We start from the raw sequence: 22,452 nt of genomic DNA, 5'->3' as shown, positions 1-22,452 counted from the left end.
TCCAGTCACCCTACTTAAGATTGCTCCCACTCTGTCCCCCCCACCCCCTTCCTCCAGCACTTAGACCCAACATGCTGAGAGTTTATTTCTCTGTCAAATACACCAGCCCTCCTAAGCATCTCAAGGACAAGAGTTTTGTCTGTTATTGTATTCCTCACCCTACAGTATTTGGCATATCACAGATGCTCAATAAAAATTTATGGAAAAGGAAGCCAGAGCCAAGGTTTTTTGTTTGGTTGGTTGTTTTGTTTTGTCTTTTGTAAATTTCTACCCCCAAATATGAACACTTCTAGCACTAACAGGGTCCTGAAGTCCTTTGTCCCCATTCCACATGCCCTGGGACTTGGGTCATATTGATAGAAGGCCACCCTGGCCCCGTGTTCACCCCAGAATGTGGGTAGCAGCTGGGCATCAAGGTCTCTTTACGATAGGAGAGGCTAACGGGGCCTCATTAAAAGTTTCTCATTACCTAGTTAATTGCAGTGCTGTGTATGCAAACAGCATGGGCCAGCACCCAGAGCTTCGACCATTTGGTGGGGTGAGGGACAGAAGTGGGAGGCATTTACATGCAAATGGCATAACACAATCATTCCTCCAAGAAGCCCAGTGGTTGCTTCCGACTGGACCTAACCTAGATGGCTCCTTCCTCCTCCTCTCCAATCTACAGCATCCTAGAGACAGAAGACCTAGCTGGGCAGACCAAGGGAGTTGGCTGTGCAGGAGCAGGTGAGTTCAAAAGCTGAGGACCAAATGCCTGGTGGCCCCGGTTCTGTCAGCCCCTCCCCCCAACACAGTCACCCCATCCCCAAGCCCTGACATCAGGGAAGCAGAGCTTCAGCAAAGGTCCCACCATGAATAATGTCCTTTGATGATGCTGTATCTCACAGAGGATGGCAGGAGTCGAGGCTGGGAGGGAGCTGATCACCCTTGATCTCTGAGATTAGCAAAGACTTGAAAGGGTGGATGCTGACCCGAGTTAGAGAGGTGATGTAGGAGGGAGGCATGAGGAGGTGGAACAGGCAGCTTCGTTTGCCCACAAATCGTACGTAAATGATACGTACAGTGTCTGTTTCTGCTATGGAGCTGCTATTAAGCTATAGTTTTCTGTTTGTTTTTTCTTTGTACATTTATTTGAGGCGCATCTCAGATGCTGTCTCCACAGAGAAGACAGTCATAAAGTCCGAGTCTGTAGCAGCAGGTACCCCATCCCTGACCCCACTAGACCCCCCTATATGCACGTGTGCGTGTATGCTCAGTTGTACGGAGGTGAGACAAGTTAGATGGCCGTTCTCCAGGCGCACATGCTTGTGTGCACAAGACAACGTGTACTTCGTATACTCAACTGTGGACTCCCTGGGTGAGGGGGAGCTGGGCCCTGTGTGACACCAGACAGAGGGCTGATAGTTCTCTGTCAGTCAGTACCTGCAGCCAGAACTAGGAAGAAGCCCTGAGGACTTGGAAGAGCCTGGGCTGAGTCAGAGCTGGATTAAGCCAGCCCTGAGGCCCTTGAATGGGTCCTCAGTGGGGGTCGTCAGGGTGATCCCCAATAGCCTGTGGCCCTCAGAGGTTGAAGCAGCCTACACTTTGAGAGTCACTGAATGTGCTGGGGCAGGACCGATGGCAGAACTGATTCCCACGGTGAAATAGTCACTTCCAGTCCTTTTCCATGTGTGGGAAATCCATGGGTAAGAAAATGGGGGCCTATAGACATCAGGACCCTGGGCTCCAGAAGAAAGGAAAGGCAAAGACAGCAGAGAGGAGGCAGGGGAAGATGGGAGGGGGGCGATGAGCCCCACCCATCCTTGAACTAGTATCCATCAACATCCCCGCCCCCACCCAGAGAGCTGGCAGCTCCCTCAGCCCTGGGAGAAGAAAAGCAGGATTGAGAGCAGCAGCTGCATTTTCTCCTGAAATTGCTTCTGAAAATGACCAGACACTTCACTGGGAAAGTGACGACAATTTGGGCCCTGGGAGCAGGAGATGAGGCGGAGAGCGGGGGCGATCAGGCTCAGGTCATCACCCACTCCCAGCCAGACAGGATCTTCTGATTCTGAGAAGTCAAGGTTGGAGCTGTCATCTGGGGAGTGGGAGGCTAGCGGGCTAGCCAGAGCCTGAGCTACCCGTCCTCCAGCCCTAGCTCCGACAGGACAGGCTCTAGCTCCAGTCTGGGGGGAGAGAAAGAGGGAGAGAGAAAGAGAGAGATAGAGAGAGAGAGAGAGAGAGAGAGAGAGATATTAATCTGCAGGCAGGAAGGATAGTTAATCAGGTCTCCCTGCCAGCATGATTACTTGGGCCCGTGAGCTGCCTACCAATGGAAGCTGTAAGGGACCCAGGCTCAGAGCTCGGTGGAGGAGGCAGGGAAGGAGGCAGGGAGGGTGGAGATGGTGAGAGGAGGAAGAGACAAGGGGAGACGGGAACAATGGCAGCCCTTCCTAATCTCTCCCTGGGTACAGATCCAAATTTCATAGCTATGTGCAGCATGTTCCCCAAAGATAGAACAGGGTGGAGAGACAAGACCGTCTCTGAGGAAAGAAGGATGAAGAACAGTGGGAAATTTCTAAAAGATATTACAGAGTAACACCGTCAAAGCCCACACAAACCGAGACAGCGAGATGGCATAACACAGTCCGAGCCTGGGAAAATGATCACGGTGAAGAAAAGAGGGAAAGGGTTAGTTCTAGAGATGAGCAGGTCTGATCAGTGAGTCTGCCCTGCTGAGGGCTGCCAGCTGTGGGAGAGTGCCTGGCAGCAGCTTGGCATCTCAGAGGCATGGAGAGGAAGAGGGCTCCAGGGAGGCAGGTGTGATACAGCCCGTCTCTGGGGTAGAGGGTGCCAGAGATCCTGGGAGCAAGGTCCCACCATACCCAGTTTGCCTCAGCTCGCACGAACCCGGCAGCCTTAGGCTGCTTTTCCCATCTGCAAGGAGCCTCATCTCCAAGGCAGGCGTCTTCATCTCCCCCAGGGACACACTTAATGAATCAGCGCATTGGCCACCTGCGACCTGAGCCCTACTGGGGACTCTTCCCCAGGCTCTCTAAACTCCGCTGGAGCTCAGCCGGTCAAGGAGGCTGGAGACAATTCCCCTTCTTTTCTTCATTGTCTGTACTATCTGGTTCCCATGAGCCTAAGGGACACATGGCATGGGGGAATGGAGGTGGAGGGTCCAAGTATGACTGGGTAAAAAAAATCAAAGAGTCAAGCAAATGATGCCAAGGAGGTGAGTAAACACGGACCCGCCAACACCGCCAAGACCTTTCTGAAGCGCGTGATTTATTAGTGGGTGTACGTCCGGACTGACGCTGGGAGGATGCTATGTTTGGGAAAGGATTCTGGAAAGGTCCAGGAACAGAAAGGCCGTTTTCAAGGGTTCTTCAACTCTAAGCCCCTTCTCACGATCAGAAGAGCTAGGCCAAAGTTTTGGTCCAGAGGGAGAAGCTGTGTCTCCAGGAGGCTCCAATGTAATCACCTCACAGTCACCTCCATGGCATGACTTCCTTTCTTCTTGAAAGTCAGCTTGCTGTTCCCAGCCCCCTCAGGACCCTGGATAACCTTGACAGCCACACTGCTGTCCTTGAACCTCACTGAGAACCTGGAGGGAGAAGAGACAGAGAAAATGAAGCTGGGGCCTCCGCCTCTCAGCTCGACTCTTCTAGATGGCCTCCTCTCCCTGGAGCAAACACACAGCTCATCCCCACCCACCCGATGACTAAAGACCTGAGAGAAACTTGGTGCAGAGAGTTCAGGGCTGAGGGGAGGGAGGTGTGGATAACACTAAGAAAAACCTCCGAGCCTTGCCCTGACACAGTCTGCTTTGGTTTCTGATTACACAAATTTCCCGGTCACAGTGACCAGTAGTCCAGTCATCTGTCCCAAGCCGTCCCTCATCCCCAGCTCATGGCCTTACTTCTCAGTCACGGTGACAGAGAGTTGCCTCTGCGTGGCATCCAGCACAGCTTGGTACATTTTTGCCAGCAGTTCAACCACATGGTCACTGACCAAGAGGATGTCCCCCTTGGAGTCTGCCGATGACATCTGAGCAAGAGAGAAAAAAGTAGTAGAGATTAATGTTTTTCCTTAGGAGCAGCCTGAGGGGCATCAAAGACCCATAGTGAGAGGTTCAGTTCTAGTATATCCAGTTCCCCTCGGCCCCGGGAGGCCCACTCTGGAGACACTGCCGACACAGCTTAGATACCTCACTCAGGTGCAAACTGAAGAGCCCATCCCGGAAGCTGGTGACTGACACCCCAGCCACATTCTCCAGCCCAACGACAATTTGGGCCTGGGACTTCTTGGCATCTGTGAGAATCACATGCCCCTTGGTGAGGAGGAGAATCCGGGCAGATGTCTAGAGAGGGTGTAGGAAATAGTGAGGACTGGCATTGCCACCCGCCCCACCCACTGGGCAAAGCATGCGCAGCCAGCCCCAGGCCATTTCCCACCGTGGGTGCAGTGGCCCTTTACCTTGCCATTGCCACGGTTGACCTTCTTCACAGTGTCCGCCATCAGAACAGGCCCTTCCTCCTTACCCTTCAGTTTCTGCAGCTTGGGGTTCCCCTGCAGCCCAACGTAATCACCACGGTATGGAATCGGGACACTGAGGACATAAGAGAGGCGTGCAGTGAGACCAAGTCCCAGGTCACCTCCCTGAGTGCCACGCCCCCTCTTCTACCAAATCTTGTTTCAGCGATCCATTGATAAGTCCGGGACCAACACCTGCTGGGTCAGAGCCTTTAAGGAGGGCCCAGCTAGGTGTCTCCAGTCCTCCCAGGCAACTCAAGCTTGAGAGGCCGCATCTCTCACCTCTGAGGGTAGGAAGCCTTCTTGCTCTTTAACAGTTCGCTGGCACAGAGCTTTTCCCTCAGCATCTGCACCTGCTTCGGTGACAGCTGATCTCGGAACTTCTTGCACTGTGAGGAGGAGAAAGCTCAGATTGTGGAAGTGGAAGGCGGGGTAAAGGAGGGAAGTGAGCAAAGGGGGCAAGAGAACCCACGGGGAGCAGAAGGCTAGAGGGGAGATGACAGAGACCACAGGGAGCAGAGGGTTGGAGGAGACATGACAGAGACCATGGGGAGCAGAGGGCTGGAGGGGAGATGACAGAGACCAGACACAGGAAAAGGACCTGGAGGACTAGTGAGGACGCAGGAAATTGAGGGGTGTTTATGAGAAAGTGGACACTAGCAAATGCAAGACCCATGAAAGCACAGCCAGCACTCAGGACCAGGCTGAGCCCACACAGGCGTCCTAAGGACCAGGCTGAGCCCACACAGGCGTCCTAAGGACCAGGCTGAGCCTCCACGGGCGTCCTAAGGACCAGGCTGAGCCCACGTGGGCGCCCTAAGGACCAGGCTGAGCCCACGCGGGCATCCTAAGGACCAGGCTGAGCCCACGTGGGCACCCTAAGGACCAGGCTGAGCCCGCAAAGGCACCCTAAGGACCGGGCTGAGCCCACATGAGCATCCTAAGGACCAGGCTGAGCCTACATGGGCGTCCTATGGTATGTTCTGGATAAAAGAACAGATCATACTATGATGTGAAGGAAGTGGGACACATAAAGGACAGATATTGTGTGGTTGCCACTTAGAGGAGTTTCCTCCAAAAGCAAAAGCCAGTGAAACAGAAAGTAAAGTATTGGTTACGGGGAAGGAGGTCAGGGCTAAAGGGCAAAGAACAAAAGTATAAAGATGGGTGGCAATGGCCCTGCAATAGCCTGAACATACTTGTTGCCGAAACTCTGACGCTTAGAAATGGGAACATAACAGACACAACTTTGCATATTTTACCACAGTGAGAGTAAAGGGGCGAGGAGGAAAATAAGGGGTGGGTCACAATAGAGAAGGGACGCCTGACCTCACCTTCCACTGGTGGAAGATGCGCTTCAGCTCCTGATTGGCCCTGTTGAAGTACCTATAAGGGGCAGGGGGCCATGTGTCATCCAAGACTTTGGTGGATGGCAAATTCTTCTTCAGAGTCAAGAGAAATTTCAGTGCCTGCGTTGAAAGCAGAGTCTTAGGAATGAAGTCAGGGGAAGAGCCACTTTCAGGCAGGTGGATTCACACCCAGGTCCTGCCACTCAAGAGGAAAGCCACACCCTTGTGAGGAGCAGGAGCAAAGCTGGGGAGGTAGACAGAATTGCCTCTCTGTCGGTGGGTGCGCACTGTGCTCTGGGGCTGGGGTTAAGAACAGAAATGGGAAGCAGCAGGACCTGACACCTGGGTCAGGGAGGTGGGGCGATCCAGCGTCAAAGCTGGTCTCTGTGTACTGTTCCCCGGCTTTTTCATCTCTCAGGTCACAATGACCTACAGCTGGGGCCATTGTCTGTGCTGGTTATTGGACAGATGCCAAATCTGCCCTCCTCTCTAATCAATGGTGCCTGACACCTCAGCCTGACGTTCACAGTCCTGTCACAGAACCCCTGGCCTCCCAGTATTCCAACCAGAAAGGCTCCTTGCCACAGCCCCTCCACCTTTGTGCTCTCGAGGCTGTTGGCACTCGGCCTACTTCTCGCTGATCTGACAGCTGGACTCTGCCCACCAGGATTCCGTGCAGTGTGTGAGCTGCAGCTTGAAGCCCTCCCAGATGCTCCAGGGTCTCCACACCACCCTCCTAGCCAGGGCAGAGGCGCCCAGTGCTTGCCTTTTTTAGATCTCCAGAGTCTAACCTGCCTAGAGCCATGGGCTGCCAAAACTTCCGTTAGGTGGACAATCTTAGGCAGTGGCTGGAAGCTCGGCAATCAAACGCTTCACAACCAACTCTACCACTTATCAGCTCCAGGGCCTGGGGCTGGGGGCAAATTATCAGTCTTCCTAAGCCATAGCTTGTTTTTGTTTTTTTGTTTTGTTGTTGTTTTTTTTTTTTTTTGAGATAGGATCTCACCGAGTCACTACGTAGCTCTGCCTGGCCTGGCACTTTGCTGTGTAGACCTAGCAGACCTCCAACTCACAGAGATTTGCCTGCTTCCACCTCCCAAGTGCTGGAATTAAAGGTGTATACCACCACATCTGGCCTGAGTTTTAGTTTTTTAACCTGTGAGGTTGGGGAAAGCAGAGGGTCTACATGACAGGGCTGTTAGAAGAATTGGAAAGAGTATACGTAGCATATTGTCAGGTAATGGCGCTAGATTAAAGACCACGGCAAAGTGCCAGGAGCTTTGGGAGAATCAGTGACCCAGGACTCTTGGGTGTGATTTATTGAACCACGCAGTCCTGGCTTGATGTTCAGCAGCTGCCTGACAAGGTACAGGTGAAAGGCTGAAAGAAGGGACTGTTGGGGGTAAGTGCAAAGTCAGGTCGCAGCCCTCAGGTGTCCAGCGAGACAGCACGTACTGTGGGAGGGACAGGACATGGCAGAGCCAGCCCAACAGGCCAGGCTAGCACGGGGCTGGGGGGGGGGGAGGGAAGAAAGCCAGAGGATGCCAGGACGCCTCAGCTCAGCACTCCCACCCCTCCCAGTCAAGCAGTCAAGCAGTCCAGGCTTTAGCACGACAGAGAGGAGTTCCAAATGAAGACCCTTCACGCTCAACCGAGCATACTTGGTGAGGGTCCTAAAAACTAGCAAACAGCAGTCACCTCGGGTCAGTCCCACCTTCCTGCAACCCTTAGGCTGAGGTCCCTAGGCTCCCATCTTGTCTGGCTTTTTCCCAAGGCTTCACTGGGGTACTGTTCTCTCTGTGGCTTTCCAGTATCCTCTGGGAAATGTCCCCACTACCTAACAGTCCTGTTGGAAGCCATCCCTAGCTGGAGGCCTCCTTCCGTCAGACCCAGAGATGGCCCTCCTCATTTGCCTGGGGGTTCAGAGGAGATGTGATTCCTTCTACCTCAAAATGGATCTTAGCAGTCAGGCTAGTTAATCCTGTGTCCTCATCATCCACTTCCATAAGAAAGCTACCACCCCCCATCTTCCCACCCCCCACCCCCAAGTCGGTCTCTCCCCAGGTCTATGTGTCCTCTGCTCAGATGAGAGTACCAGGACCCCACACTGGCACAGGATGCAAACAGCATCTACCTGAGCCAAGGGATGCCTGATGCGGCTCCGGTTAGGACACCCAGTCCCAGTGTGTGACTACTCTCTGTCTCATGGAGTGAAGATGCTCCTAGGGAAGGCTTGGAATCAAGCCCCTCCCCATCCTCTCCCAAGGCTGTCCCAACTCTTCCACTCCTCCCCATCCTCTCCCAAGGCTGTCCCAACTCTTCCACTCCTCCCCATCCTCTCCCAAGGCTGTCCCAACTCCTCTGCCCGCCTGGCACCTTCGCCCCAGCACTTACCATGCTCTTATAGATAAAGTTGGACAAGGTGCGGGCAGCGCCTGACCGGAAGTATTTTCGATAATTCTTGCGGGCCTAGAAGGGAAGTGCGAGGAAGATGTCAGCATGAGGCAGAGTCTAGGAGAGGTTCTGCTATTTGCTTTCAACCAAAGTGCAGTCAGAAATATCTAAATAAACAAACGCCGGGCTGAGACTGAAACAGGAAAAATGATTCGAAGGTGGAGACACACCCAGGCCAGTCTCCCGGACGAACACACACCCACAGCCAGCTGGGCCAGAGTAGGAGGGCGGTCTCAGTGTCACAGCCTGGTGCATAACCCAACAGGCCCCCTCTGCCCTTGGTTACCTTCCACCCTCTCACGAAAGCCTGGATCAACAGTGTTGAGGCCTTTATCTTCCCGTAATGCTTCCTTTGCTGTGGAAACATGAGCACTGTTAGAAGAGGCCACACCCTAAACCACAGGTCCCCGCGACACATGGGAAGGGACGTGGCACCTTGTTGCCCCGGAACCAAGCGGAGATGAGGATCTGACTTTTGCGCATCTGCTGGTAGTGCGTCCGGCAGCGCCAGCCCCGGTACACCTTCTGGATGAGCGTGGCCAGCTGCTGGATCTTCAGGCGCCTTTGTTCCTCCAAGTAGAAAAGCTGGGGTGGGGGCAAAGAAGGGTTTGCTCTCCCTTGCACGACAGGGAACTGAAGCTCCCCAGCCTGCCTCCTACAACCAGGCCAGGCCCCGGGATGAACTCCTAGCTCAGGGCAGGAGAGGTCAACCCTCAGTTCCCAGGGTGGCACCCTCCTCTGCACCATCTGGTCCTGCACTGGTCGCTGCCTTCCCTGCTAGCCTCTTTCTAGCTCCATTCTACCCCCACCAAGTGCAGCCCCCCAGCTTCCTGGCTCACAGTCTTGGGACTTCTGATAAAGATCTTTGTCTTCCCATAGGCCAGCTCCTCTGAGGACACAGCCACAGACTCCAGGACCTTCTCCACACCTTCCCTACAGGGGCAGATGGGGGAGAGCTGCAGGTGAGGTACGCCAGGCAGAATCCCCTTCCACATCTCCCCAGCCCTCTGAGGCCCAGCCCCTTTATCCCCACTGGGTCTTACCGGTCTCCCCCATTCCAGTGAGGCCAGGTGCTCCTGCTCAGCAGTCGGTACCTTTCAAAGAAAGGCCTGTAGAGTTGGCGGTGGGCATAGCCAGCCCTACGCACCCGAACATTCTCCAGCAGCCCCAGGTATCGAACCTGGACCACAACCAGCTCTGGGGAAAACCTGCCGTACTGTTGCAGGTCGTTGGGCTTTATGCACCTGGAAGGAAGTCGGGAAGAAGCAGGCTCAGGAGCAAACTCCACGCAGGTGGCACTGCCCTGGTGTTCCTGTGCCTACTCCCCAAACCCTGAGATGGGATTTTCAGTAGAAGTGTAAGGGAGACGCTCTTGGCCTCCCCAGTTTCACTCTCCCCTGATGCCACTCTGTCGGCCATAGAGTGCCCAGCTAGCTCCTCATCTGGTCCTGTGTTCCATGGAGAAAGAGCCTGTTCCAGAGACTGACTCCCCGATACAGGCATGTCCTACCAGGCACAGATCCCACACCACCTTGAGGATGCTCCCCTGTGCGCCCAGCTATTCACCTGATATAGTTGGGGTTCTTAGAGTACAGGTTCTTCATGAGTACGGCCACAGAATTCTTAAACTGTGACCCAGCAGTCGGGGGACGTTTGCGAGACGCTTCCTTGGGATTACCCTCTGGGAACAAGGACCGAAGGAGAGGATGCTGGGCCTTCCACATGGTCTGGGATAGGTCTCGGAAGAGCAGGTCGTTATTCTTGTCGATGAAGCCGTTCACGTTGTAAGTCACCTACAGAGGGGCAGATGTAGGTTCAGACCCCACGCCTCCTTCCAGCTCCTGGACCTCCCTGTCTCAGTTCCCACTTCCACACCCACTTCTGCCCTTGCCTCCCACGCAGCCTCACTGCAGTACCTTGCCCGCATAGTGGGAGATGCGGAAGCAGCTGAGCCCCATGGAATGGTCGTACTGGCGCTGGGCATTCTGAGTGACTTTGCTCTCATAGTGACTGTGCTTCGAGAAGAGCTGGTTCAGCTTTGCCAGGAAAGTGGAGTCGCTGACCACCCCAGGCCTCAGGCACTCCTCATCCAGCATGGCCAGGATGCCTCGCTGACTCTGGGTCATGGCAACAAGATCCAGGTGAGCTTGACCCGCTCCTCCCAACCCTCTCATCCTCGCCAGGCTCGGGGAAGGGAGGATGCTCAGGAAGTCTGGAAAGGGGGGTCCCAGAGCTGAGAGGACAGCTGCTCACATGCTCAATGAGGTTACAGATGATGCCATTGTCAAAGTAGTCCACCTTGGTCCACGGTATGCCCTGGCAAAGGGAGACATCAGTCACAGAAGCAAGTCCCAGAGAACCTCTAAAGTCCTCGCCAGACCCAGGCTCCCTCTAACCCACTGTAAAAAGGACTCCAGAAAGGCCTGTCACTCAGGGACAACCTCGGTTGGGTTCAGTTTATAACCCACCCCTCCCAGGTTGGTGGTGAATTCGTGTATGTGTCTCAGGGAGTGGGCAGACACACAGGAGAAACCAGAGCACCTGTAGGAGAAGGTGAGACAAAGACAAATACCCGGAGATGGTGCGGGCTGGGAGGGAGCATGACTGTCAGGTGTAGGGTGGGACAGAGCTCACCCAAGTGTGGGGTAGAGAAGGGGCCGTGCACATGAGGAAAAGAGGCTACCGCGCTCTGACATGATCAACGGGTCTCAACAGCGTGAACCAGGACTGTTACCCAGCAACAAAGCCAATCTGATGCATCTTCAAAGATCCACACCTGTGGTTTTAGTTCCACAGCGCCCACCACACACTTGCTAAAACACAGACTGCTCCTTCTGCTACACTGTTTCCAACTCGGAGTTGTTTGGGATGCGCCCAGGAACTGATATTTCCAACCTGTCCCCAGTGGTGGTTTGCTTCTGGCCCCGGACCACACTTCAGGGCTGAGATGTCTCAGCGGATAAGTGTGCCTGCTGCCAAGCCTGCCGACCTGAGTTCAATGCCCAGGTCCCACATGCTTGGTGGAGAGCATCAGCTTCTCCGGGCTGGCCTCTGACCTCCACTAGAAAGGGAGGATTGCTCTCTGCTTTGCGCTCTCAGCGAACATCAGGATTACAGGAGGTTATGTCATAATCCCTCCCAAGGACCAGACAACCCAAACGTAGGCTATGGCGCACAAGCCTTCCCCTCTTTTCTCTTAGAGAAAAGAGACTGAACCTAAGTGAAGTTGACTTCCTACTGCTTCCCAAAGTACCTTTCCCAATGGGCTAAATGCAATATGGCATCCTGCAATACCACACAGCCAAGCAAAGATGTACAGAACAGAGCATATTTGCTAGCTTTTGTGTATGTTTTATATATTTTTAAAAAGTCCATTTACATATTTGCATGTAAATAGGAAAAAGACCTTCTGGTCTTTGTGGGGAAGAAAATTGAGAGTTTAGGGGCAGAGGCGAAAGGAAATTTTTATTCATCTACCTTTTAAAGTTTTTGAATTTTGAAATATAGAAATGTATCATCTTTAAGCACTGAAGTTGTTAAAACAAAAAAAATTCGTGAAACAATACATTTTGTCACAATGTTGCCATCAGCCCTGTTGCAGAGACCAGCTCTCGATCGCGCTCGCAGGGAACATAGCAGGGAACGACTCTGGAAGGGTTTAATGAGCGAGACGCTGGGCTGCTCACCCTTGGAAGTGGATTGGCTTGCTCAGAGAGATTTTTTAACACCTAGTCATGGTTGCAGGGGTTATGCGAGTCAGAGGAGGGGTGTGGAAATCTGGCTCCGCAGGGCACTTCTGGTGAGTAAGTCCAGAATCATGCATCTCTAATAGCGGACAGCAACATCACCCAGCGCCCCAGGGAAGGCAAAGGTTCTGACATGTTTGAGAGGGAGCAGGAAGGTATATGAAGGGTGCCAGGCCCTCCGACCAGGACTCTCCACACAAACACCCTTTCTGAACTGGCCTGGAGCAGAAGGCTGGGGACAGGAAGAAGGGAAGTGGACTGTTGGGGCAAGTTAGAAACGCTGAACGCTCAGCTGTGAGAGGGAAACATTGTGTCCTTTGTGTTTCCATCTGGGGACAATTAGAAGGAAATTGTGACGAGAAGAAAGGCTCGCATCTGGAAGTCCCTCAGCAGAGCAAGCAGGAGGCTGGGCTCACCTCTCTCTTGTACTCCTCTTGTTCCTCCTTCAAGGTCAGCTCTATGAACACCTGCTGCAGCTTCTCGTTGCAGTAGTTGATCACGAACTGCTCAAAACTGTTATCCTGTGAGGGAAAAGAGGCCGGCTCACCTCAGACCCTTCCTCCCTCACAGCCTCTCCTGCCCACCCTGAGCCGGTCCCCTAAGCGGGGAAGCAGGCCGCTGAGGTCGGATGGTGCTCTCTCACCTCCAGAATCTCAAATCCGTAGATATCCAGAACTCCCATAACCTTCCTCTTCTCCTCAGTGCTCACCTGGAGGAGAGGGAGGACAAATAAGAGGAAGCCCCCTGAGCACAGCAGGTAGACAGGATCAGAGCAGGGGCAAAGAGAGCTGCAGCTTGACCGGGCTGGAGAGGGAGGATGGAGGGGAAGGTGCTAACAGTTCCCATGACATTAGATGCTCTTAGAATAGTGGGTCTCTCAGCCTTCCTAAAACGAAGGCCCTGTTATACAGTTCCTTGTATCGTGGTGACCCCCAACATTATTTTCATTGCTACTTCATAACTGTAATTTTAATACTGTTATGAATCATAATGTAAACACCTGGTTTTCTTTTTTTAAAGATTTATTTCTTTATTTATTATGAATACAGTACACTGCCTGCATGTGTATGTGCACCCCTGAAGAGGGCACCAGATCTTATTATAGATGGTTGTGAGCCACCATGTGGTTGCTGGGAATTGAACTCAGGAATTCTGGAAAAAGAGTCAGTGCTCTTAACCACTGAGCCATCTCTCTAGCTCCCACACCTGTGTTTTCTAATGGTCTTAGGCAACCCCTGTGAAAAGGTCCTTCAACCCCTGTGAAAAGGTCCTTCAACCCCCGAAGAGGACACGTCCCACAGGTTGAGAAACACTGCACTGTAGAGGTGGTAAAGAAATGCAGGGTGTATACACAGTATGGCTTTTATTCAGCCATGAATTGGATTACATCATCTGTATTGATGTGACTGGAATTTCCGAATCACACGGCAACCGTGTATATTCTGATCTGCAGAAAACCCTTGGGAAGCAGGCAGACATTCATAGTAGTTAGCGGCTGCAGCCAAATTGGGAAACTGAGGCTCAATATCTTTGCAAAGGTGAAAGACCAGACTGTGGGACTCAAACTTCTAGAAGGAAGTGTACCTTCCTCTTCCTGTTCTCTGTGCATCTCAGAAACCAGAGAATGGAACTGGCAGCCAGGACAAGAAGCTCAGGGAAGCAGGCTTTGGGATAGGCCTCTCTCACCTTGATGCTCTCATTGATGCGGCCCACTATCCAGTCGAAGAGGCGGCTGTAGACATTCTTAGCCAGGGCATCCCGAGCGTATTGAGCCTGGGGTGTGGGACACAATCTCATTAATGTGGCAGCCACAGGACAGCCTCAAAAGTCAGGGCCTTCAAGAGGGCTCTTACCTGCGTGACATTCAGAACTGTGACCACCTTTTCTTTGGCTGTCTCCATGGTTCTTGAACACAAAGCTCTCTCTAGTTCCACCGAATTCAAACCCATCAACTCCCCAATCTCCCGAACCCCTAGAAAGACAACAAAATACGAGGTGGTGGCGAGGGATCTCAGTGGGGGAAGGACCTGGGTGACTTCAGCTGGGTAAGTCACTGCAGTTGGCCCAGGAGAATCTCCTGAAACCGGTCAGATTGTCCCTGTATATCAGAAGATTCGGCTAAGGCTCTGAGAGTCACAGACCAAAGCTTGAACATTTCCAGAGACTCATCCCCAAGTGCTTCAGGAGAACGGTTCAGGAAGTCCCTTTGGGGGCACCTAGGGGTGGCTGGGTGCAAGCGTACCAGGTGAAGTCAATCGCTAATCACGTTGGAGGTGGAACAAAAACTAGCTTCGGGGTAGGGGACTCAGAGCAGGCTCTAGCAGGGTGGCACCAACCTTTCCCATCAGAGATGCCACTTGCTGGTATCCCATTGGCCTGGAACTCGTCTGTCAGCTTCACGTTTCCCAGCTTCAGCACCAGCGCTGTCACCTCCAGGACTTGTCTGATCTCATCCTCCGAGAACCCGATCACTGACATGGCACTCTTGGGAAGAGAGTAGGAAGTGAACTGAAGGAATGGGACCAATCCAATGCCTCCCTTCACAAACTGAACAAACGGGCCAGGCGGTGGTGGCGCAAGCCTTTAATCCCAGCACTCGGGAGGCAGAGGCAGGCGGATATCTGTGAGTTCAAGACCAGCCCGGTCTACAAGAGCTAGTTCCAGGACAGGCTCCAAAGCCACAGAGAAACCCTGTCTCGAAAAACCAAAAAAAAAAAACAAAAAACAAAAAACTGAACTAATGGGACCAAGCCAACGCCTCCCTTCACAAACCCTGGGCTCTGAGGATGGCCTAAGGGCCCAAGCCTGCCCCACTCACCTGTAAAGCCCTGAAGTTGGAGGCATCGTCCATGCCATTCACTTGGGACACTGCCCCGTTCAGATAGGTATAGCTACTTGCATCCTGCTCAAGCTTCAGGGCCTCTGGGAGGGTAAATATAGAGGAAAAGAGCTGGCGCGTGCTGTCCAGAATACAGCAGCCTCATGACCTGGGTCATGTTTTAGGTTCATCTCTTGTCTCCTCTGGATGGGGTTAATATATTTCCATGATAGTAAACTACCTTTCAAGTGGTTTTTAGGGCTTGGGTATTCATACCCGTTAGAGAGTTTCACAGGAGTTTCACTGATTTTTACCCCACCACCGGGGCTTTAAACAATGGAAACAACCAAGCAAACCCTCTCTCCCACTCAGGCAGGAAGGTGGGGGAAGAGAGGAAAACACCCATCTACCCAGCCCCAAGTCCCTGTGCAGTGCCAGCTCATCCAGCATTTGTTCTCTGTCCCTGACGCTGCCTCTGGAAGGTTCTCTCTAATGCTGACAGCTGGGCTGAATGGCTTTCTCGCATTCCCCTGAGGTAAATGAGTGTCTCTCCCAGCCCACATCATGAGAGCTAGGTTTGATTTTTTTTTTCCTATCTTCCCCAAAAGTGAGTAATTTGCATGTCGGGACTGCTTTTCATCTCCAGATTCTGTGTACCTGGTTAGTAAATGGAATTTTTTTTTCATTTTAGTAAATGAACCAAGGAAATGTCCCAAGTTGTCTACTTAAGATAGGAGGATTGGGCTGATCATAGACTAGAGGCATGTCAATTATATTTTATGCAAATGATCTGAGATTCAGGGTAGTGAACATCAGGCTGGATTTTAGTGGCAGCTCCCACTGTCACACAAGTTCTGAAACAGGAGCTTACTAAAGAAGGGAAGCTAGAGAGAGAATGAGTCAGAAAACTCGGGAATAATGACGCCAGGGAGATTCACCCAGACTCAACTTAAACTAACAGGTATGGACCCAGCTGGAATAAAACACAGTGTCTGTGAGTCATACAAATTGAACATCATTAAGGCCATTAAGTCAAGAAGGGGGAGGACAAAATCTATGGAGTCTCCCGCACCACAGAGACTTCAAGCCGCAGAAAAAAGCTATGCAAAAATCAAGCACTGAATAACAAGGACTCAAAGAGAGGGCTCCTTAGGGGCTAGGAATCCATAGTCTCACAGCTAGAGGGGAGGCTGAGAGACACAAAGTCCCCCTGGTCCCTCAGTGATGCTCATTGGGAGCCACCTCTGGCCAGTCCAGTTTTCAGGCTGTTGTGGACTCTTCCCCAGGATAGGCAAGGAGATTCATGCCGTCCACTCATCTATAGCTGCCTGCACAGGCTGGAACCAACCATACTGCACTGCAGGGTGTCTGCCCCACACCTGCCATTCCTACTGGCTCTTTGATGATAGGGTCCGTCATTCTCAGCTCTATTGCTAAACCCTACCATAGTGACGATCAGGTGTTCAAGCGGTGCTACATGAACAGATGAATGAAGGAAACCTCTAAAAGCTAAGAAAACCAGGGAAGACTACTGTGTGGTGGTGCCTCTAATCCCTCAGGAGACACAGGCAGGCAGATCTCTGTGAGTTCGAGGCTAGCCTGCTCTACAGAATGAGTTTAACACAGAGAAGCCTTGTCTCAAAAAAACAAAATAAAACAAACAAACAAACAAAACCAAAAAGAAAAAAGAGACCCTGGGAAACTCCTAGGTGAGGTGGGTGTCTAAGTCCAGGCGCTGTCACTAAAGCTCCTGGGAGCTCTTAACACTCGTACATCCTGCCGCTTCTGTGTGACTGCCAACAGAACCACGCAGGGCGCAAGGATGAGGGCAGCACTGAGACAGTGAAGACATAGCTCTGGGAATCCGTCCCAGCAAAGGAAGAGAACAGAACCAGGAGTCATAGGCTCCTGGTGGGAAATGCAGGCAAGGAGAAATGGGGAGGGAGGGGGTCTTGAGAGGAGGGAGGAAGAGAGATCTAGAGTTCTGGAGATGGGACAAGGTTGGGGTGCTTTGCCATGCGTCCAGGAAGAACACGTACTTAGCAACTGTGGGTCTGCTCCAGCCAGCAGCTGGTAGAAGATGTGGAAGTTCCTTTCTCCTTTGAGCTGCTTCACTACTCGGGATTTCTCCAGCAGATCTGGGAGAGAGTGAGGAAACACCCTCTTGAGAGTCCAGGAGACAGCACAACACAGGCCTTGGATTCTGCCCTGAGCCCCAGTGGTTCCCAAAGGTTGGGAAGTTTCCTGCCATCTAACGGTCATTCTGCCTGAAGAAGCAGATGGCCAAAGGGGGACAGAGTTGGCAGGTGGGAGAGTGTTGGTGAGGCACGGGGAGGGGGACACATACAGTTGGTGATGACACCGCCAAGGGGGGATCCTTTGAAGTCAAACTCAATATCCATGTATTTTCCCTTCAGAGAGAGACCAGAGAGAGCATTGGATCTCCTTCTCGTCTCACCACCTGTGGGGAGGGGTCTGTGCTGCCCCGCTCACCCTCCGCAGCACCCCCTTCCTCCTGGGCAGATGCGGTCACTTACGAATCGAGAGGAGTTGTCATTGCGGATGGTCTTGGCATTGCCAAATGCTGTGGAAACGAAGGGCGGGAAAATGAGAGGGTTGCAGCTCCCGAGCGAGCGAGCTAGACTCCAGAGGAGGGAAGCCTGTGGGACACTCCCTCCAGTCTACCAACCAATCACGTGGATTTTTTTTCAGTGATTTTGGAAGACCTTCTAGGGCAGAGGACTGGGAAGGGGTGCAGAGACTGGGGGGTAGACAGAGTGGGACCCAGGGTGCTCACCCTCCAGCACTGGGTTTGACTGCAGCAGCTGCTCCTTCACAACGTTCACCTCATCTCCTTTTCCACATACGGCAGCCACGTAGGACATCACCAGCTTACTCGCCTCTGTGTACAAGATGCTCTGAGTCCCCAGCCAGGGCATACCTACTCCCACACCCTTCAGTACCACAGAGTCCCTGGTCAGGGAATTCCCACTTCCATCTCCCGAACTTTGACTCCTCACACCACAGCAATAGGAGAGATGCCTCAATGGTTAGGATCACTTTGCTCTTTTTTTTTTCCTATCTGGGTAACCTTGGCTGTCCTGGAACTCACTCTGTAGACCAGGCTAGCCTCAAACTCACAGAGATCTGCCTGCCTCTGCCTCCTGAGTGCTGAGATTAAAGGTGTGTGCCAACACCACCTAGCTACTTGCTTCTCTTGTAGAAAACCTAGGTTGAGTTCTCAGCACCCACATTAGGTGATTCAAAACCACCTAGACTCCAGTTCCTGAGGATCTGACACCCTCTTCTGGATTCCTCAGGCACCTGCATGTATGTAGTGCAATATATATATTCAGGCATACAGATAAAATAAATCTCTAAAAAAGAAAGAAACAAAAACTAAAGAGGAAGTAAGTAGGGGATTGAACACAGCAACAGGCCTGCTTGGAGGGAGAAAGAGACGATTCCAGACACGATTCCCCAGTTCCTCCTCACCTGTCTTCCCGGCTCCACTCTCGCCTGTGATGAGGATACACTGGTCCAGGTCCCGATCCTTCAGTGACTGGTAGGCCATATTGGCCAAAGCATAGCTTGCAGGAAGGAAGAAGACAACAGCCAGTGTGAGACCAGACCAAGAGAGCATCTTTCCACCCATAGCACTAGGTTCATCCACCCTCCTCTGAGGGTGAGATTAGGCCACAATGGCAGGCCTAGGAAGGATTCTTAGGAAGGAAGGATGCTGGAGAGCCTTCTTCAGGGGAAGGGGTGGGGAATCAGGATGTTTCACAGACATCAGGCTAGAGCTCTGTCGGCTCTGCTCTGGTCCCCTTACTCACATGTGGGGTTTCAGCTCATAGAAAGTGGAGTCCCGGTATTTGGCGATGAACTCTGGGCCATAAATGGGAAGTGACTGGTAGGGATTCACTGAGATCACCACACTCCCAATGTAGGTCTGGGGTCAGGAGGGGTGGAAGCAGATGAGCATGGCTGGAGGAAAACTGGGACCCATTGGGCACCCCACCATCTGGCAACCATGGTGAACTCACATAAATCTCCTTTTCTTCATAACGGAGCCGGAGGTTCTTGATCAGAGAATCCTCATCCAGGGGTTCCAGGAGGACAAGGTCCTCCACCCCCACTTGGCCTTCCAGAAGAGACATGTCAAGAGGGTTGAGATCCTAGGCACAAACATAGTAAATTGCGGCTGCTTGCTCAGCTTAAGGGCTAAGTCATGGTGGGAGGAGAAGAGTGCAGAAGAGCCTACAAGAGCCCTCTAGTCAAAAGGGCCTCTGGACCAACCTGGCCAGTTAGGGAGGTGGAAGGACCCTCTGACCACTGAGTATGAGTGAGAGGGTCGTTAGGTAGGCCCATGTTTGCCCACCCACCTGGGGAAGGGAGGTATCAGTAGGCAGTAGATAGGGAAGAGGGCTGAAGGAAGTGTGAGCCAAGCTTTGTTCCTCAGCCAGGTGCTGGAAGCGCCCTCCCTCTTCAGGGCGTACTCCCTGGCTGCCTGCCCAGTGCTTGTACTCAACCCCAACCCCCGCTTCAGTCACCTAATCCCTCCACAATGCCTGTGTCCAGAGGTCTCTCCCTCCTCTCGTAACCACAGTGAAGTTCATGTTTAGATGACGTTGGACAAGGTGAGGAGTTCAAGATTATGGACAGTTCTCCACAAAACATTGGAACTCCCCATAGAACATGGAAGCGGATTTGTTTCCCCAGCTGTCAGGTCTGTCTAGCTGTCCCTCCTGCTCTGTCTTTAATTGTAAAATCTTCAGATTGTATACCCATTCCTATCATCTTCTGGTGTGACCTTTGCTTGAAGGCACACCCCATTCTTTAGTAGCTGGTAGAAGTGGGCAGGGAGGGGTGCTACAGGGAGGGCTGTGGGCTGGGCTGCATGCAGCAGGCATATAGCAGGTGCTTCTTTAGGAAGAATCCAGCCCTCTTCAGGTAGACTGAGTAGGCGGGGTGGTGGAATTAGTACAATGGTCGGTGCCCCTCCCAAGCAGGAACAGAATACATTCCCCTGCTCTCCTGCCTCTCTGAACCTAGAAGAAGAGCAGGAATAGCAGATGGGGCAAGGAAGGGACCCGGCCTTCTTTCCCCTCCATTCTGTTTTCCCCAAGCTCCAACAACTTCCTAAATACCTAGACTGCAATGTGAATACTGATACCAGCAGCCTCTGGGAAACCTGCAGCATTATCACAGGCCAGGCGGGGCTCTAAACACTGGAACTTGACAGTTACAATAGCCTGTGAAGCCGATACTTTAATTATCCCTTATATTTCAGATTAAATGTCAGTAGCCAATATTCAAGATGCCAAGGCAGGAGGACGGCCGTAAGTTGAGGCCAACCTGAGCTACACAGAATTCCAGACCAGCCTGAAGTGCAAAGATCTAGTCTCGACTCACACAGAGAGAGAGAGAGACAGACACACAGAGACAGAGAGACAGACAGACAGACACACACACGAGACAGAGACACACACAAGAGACAGAGACAGACAGAGACACACACATGAGAGAGGGGGAGAGGGGGAGAGGAAGGAGAGAGAGAGCGCGCGCGCCTTTGAAACCGCTTGGCAGGAAAGGGTGTGAAGCAGGGTAGAGAACACATCTTTGAGTTGGTACTGAGAGAAGTTAACAAAATGTCTATTTGGTGGTGAGAAAGGAGAAACAGAAACAGATCCCAGAAGTGGCATCCCAAGGTGACACAGGTCAAGGCAGGACTCACCCAACACCGGAACAAGGATATAATTTGATGCTCCTTGGAGAATTGGGGTGTGGAGTCCCAGTCTGACGGGAAGGGGGTGAGCCGGCCACAGATGGCAAGTGTGAAGAGGTGTCTTAGCTAGCAGGAGCTGTCCATGGTGTCAGTGAAGCCAGGTGTCCCCCGTCCGTCCTTCCTCTGTGCTGCTTCCTTCAGTCTCCTGGTGCCGCTCAGGCCAGAAGAGGCCAGAGAGAAGGCTGCTCAGCACAAAGTCCAGGGCTGTTCCTGCTGAGGGTGTGGCTCCCTTAACCCTTCACAAGCCTGTGATGCCCAGGCTCCGTGTATTTAGGCAGAAGTTATCTGTCTGTTGCTGAGGGGCTCTAATAATCATGTTCCATGATTCCAAGAATTTGGAAATAAGAGCAAAAGAAACAATTTGTAGCCAAGGAAAAGATTTTCCAAGAAAGGGTTGGGAATTTTGCCATGGATGGAAGCTTGCTGGGGGTGGGGGGGGGTCTTCCTAGCAGAGAAACAATATCTCCCTTAAAGCTACCTTTTCTATCTTCCTGGGAGCCCTGAAACTCTCAGATTGCCTGGAGGGCCAAGTAGCAAAATTCCAAATCCTGCCCACTTCTCTTTCCCTGAGTGAGACCTCACTATAGAGACCCACAGATAAAGTCAGAGCTGTGGCTCCTTACATTTCATGGACCTAACACCCACATCATGAGTAGCCCCACCCTGTGAGGCAGGCAATATAGATGCTTCCTTCCACAGGAAAATAGAGGCACTGTGGTTACATATGACACCTGTGCCCCAGTTCCACAGCTATGAACATAAGGAACCAGGAACAGCACACACTTCTCAATCTTGTCTACAGAAGGTTGCAGTCTAAGTTCTGAGGTTTCTACTGTAATCACTTCTCATCAGTAGAATGCCAAATAAGACCCAGAGATGCTGTTTCCTGGGCATTAGCAGAAAATGGCTCCCCAGACAGGTAAAAGCTTCTAAAATCCAATTTCCCAACATGCCTTCACCCACCCAGGAAAATTCCTAAACAGCATGCCCCTCTGCCTGCTCTCTTCTCTCAGATACACGCAAGAAGAGAAAATTAGGTAATTGTACCACTTAACTGACGTGGAGACTATTTCCCAACTCTCAGCTTTTGCTGCTTGGTCCAAGGTCCGAGCTATATCGCTCGGGCAGCACTCTGCATAAGCTTGATCCATCAGCAGTCCCACTTTCAACCTGCCCTTACATAATTTATTGATTTACTACATCTATTTGAAGGGAGGACAGCAAGGTAAAGAGAAAGCTGAGCAAAAGTGGTTATCAAAACATATTCCCTTATTATGGGGGGTGGGGCAGTGTCATTGTGTCAGAGCCAGAGTGACCGCTGATCCCACTTTCTGGTGAAGAACCAGACCTAGAGTAAGAAACTTTCCCAGACCCACACCACTGCCAATCTCCACAGCTGGCACTAGAACCTGGGCCTTTGCTCTCAGGGCTAAAGTCTGCAATTGCTTGGGGCTTGCTTCCTCTTCTCACTCACTCAGTGCCTACTGCATGCTTTAAAACAAGATGGCACTTTGGTTTCAAAACAATGATAAATTTCAGCTCCTGCTGCCAACCACGCTGACCTGCCTGGGACCCCGCCCCCAGTGGGCTCCTATATACCTGGAGGTGTAAATCTCCATCTGTGGCTGGGCATTGTACCACTTTTAATCCCAGCACTGGGAAGGCAGAGGCAGGCTAGTGCCGCATCCTTCACCCTACATAAAAACTAGGGAAGAGCTGGGGGGAATGTAGAGCACACACACCCAAGTCAGCTGGAATTTGGACGACCACCGTCCTGAA

The 22,452-nt window shown here is 52.2% G+C and overlaps 1 protein-coding gene across 2 annotated transcripts; it reads right to left on the bottom strand.

Annotated features, from left to right (window-relative positions):
- Positions 1 to 3,255: 3,255 nt before the first annotated feature.
- Myo1a (myosin IA) lies at positions 3,256 to 20,836 on the bottom strand. Of its 2 annotated transcripts, none has more exons than XM_041667007.1 (28): positions 20,623 to 20,836; positions 18,932 to 19,063; positions 18,722 to 18,837; positions 18,381 to 18,475; positions 17,683 to 17,787; positions 17,423 to 17,469; positions 17,233 to 17,296; positions 16,925 to 17,023; positions 14,886 to 14,989; positions 14,404 to 14,551; positions 13,921 to 14,039; positions 13,754 to 13,840; positions 12,711 to 12,776; positions 12,484 to 12,588; positions 10,575 to 10,637; positions 10,238 to 10,438; positions 9,888 to 10,114; positions 9,365 to 9,565; positions 9,161 to 9,254; positions 8,757 to 8,906; positions 8,608 to 8,676; positions 8,262 to 8,336; positions 5,853 to 5,987; positions 4,801 to 4,907; positions 4,462 to 4,594; positions 4,193 to 4,345; positions 3,905 to 4,032; positions 3,256 to 3,589 (listed from the first exon to the last, which is right to left on the bottom strand). In XM_041667007.1, exons 2-28 carry the CDS (start codon positions 19,043 to 19,045, stop codon positions 3,463 to 3,465), a joined length of 3,132 nt encoding a protein of 1,043 aa, XP_041522941.1. In that variant the 5' UTR covers positions 19,046 to 19,063; positions 20,623 to 20,836; the 3' UTR covers positions 3,256 to 3,462. The 2 variants fall into 2 exon arrangements, with proteins under 2 accessions (XP_041522941.1, XP_041522951.1); XM_041667017.1 differs by lacking the exon at positions 20,623 to 20,836 and adding an exon at positions 19,271 to 19,297.
- Between the last annotated feature and the right edge of the window lie 1,616 nt (positions 20,837 to 22,452).

This window comes from Microtus oregoni, unplaced genomic scaffold (genome assembly GCF_018167655.1).
Source record: "Microtus oregoni isolate MIOR12 unplaced genomic scaffold, Mior012 000001F_ref0000356, whole genome shotgun sequence".
Lineage (NCBI taxonomy): Eukaryota > Metazoa > Chordata > Mammalia > Rodentia > Cricetidae > Microtus > Microtus oregoni.
This window is presented reverse-complemented; position numbering and strand designations above follow the sequence as displayed.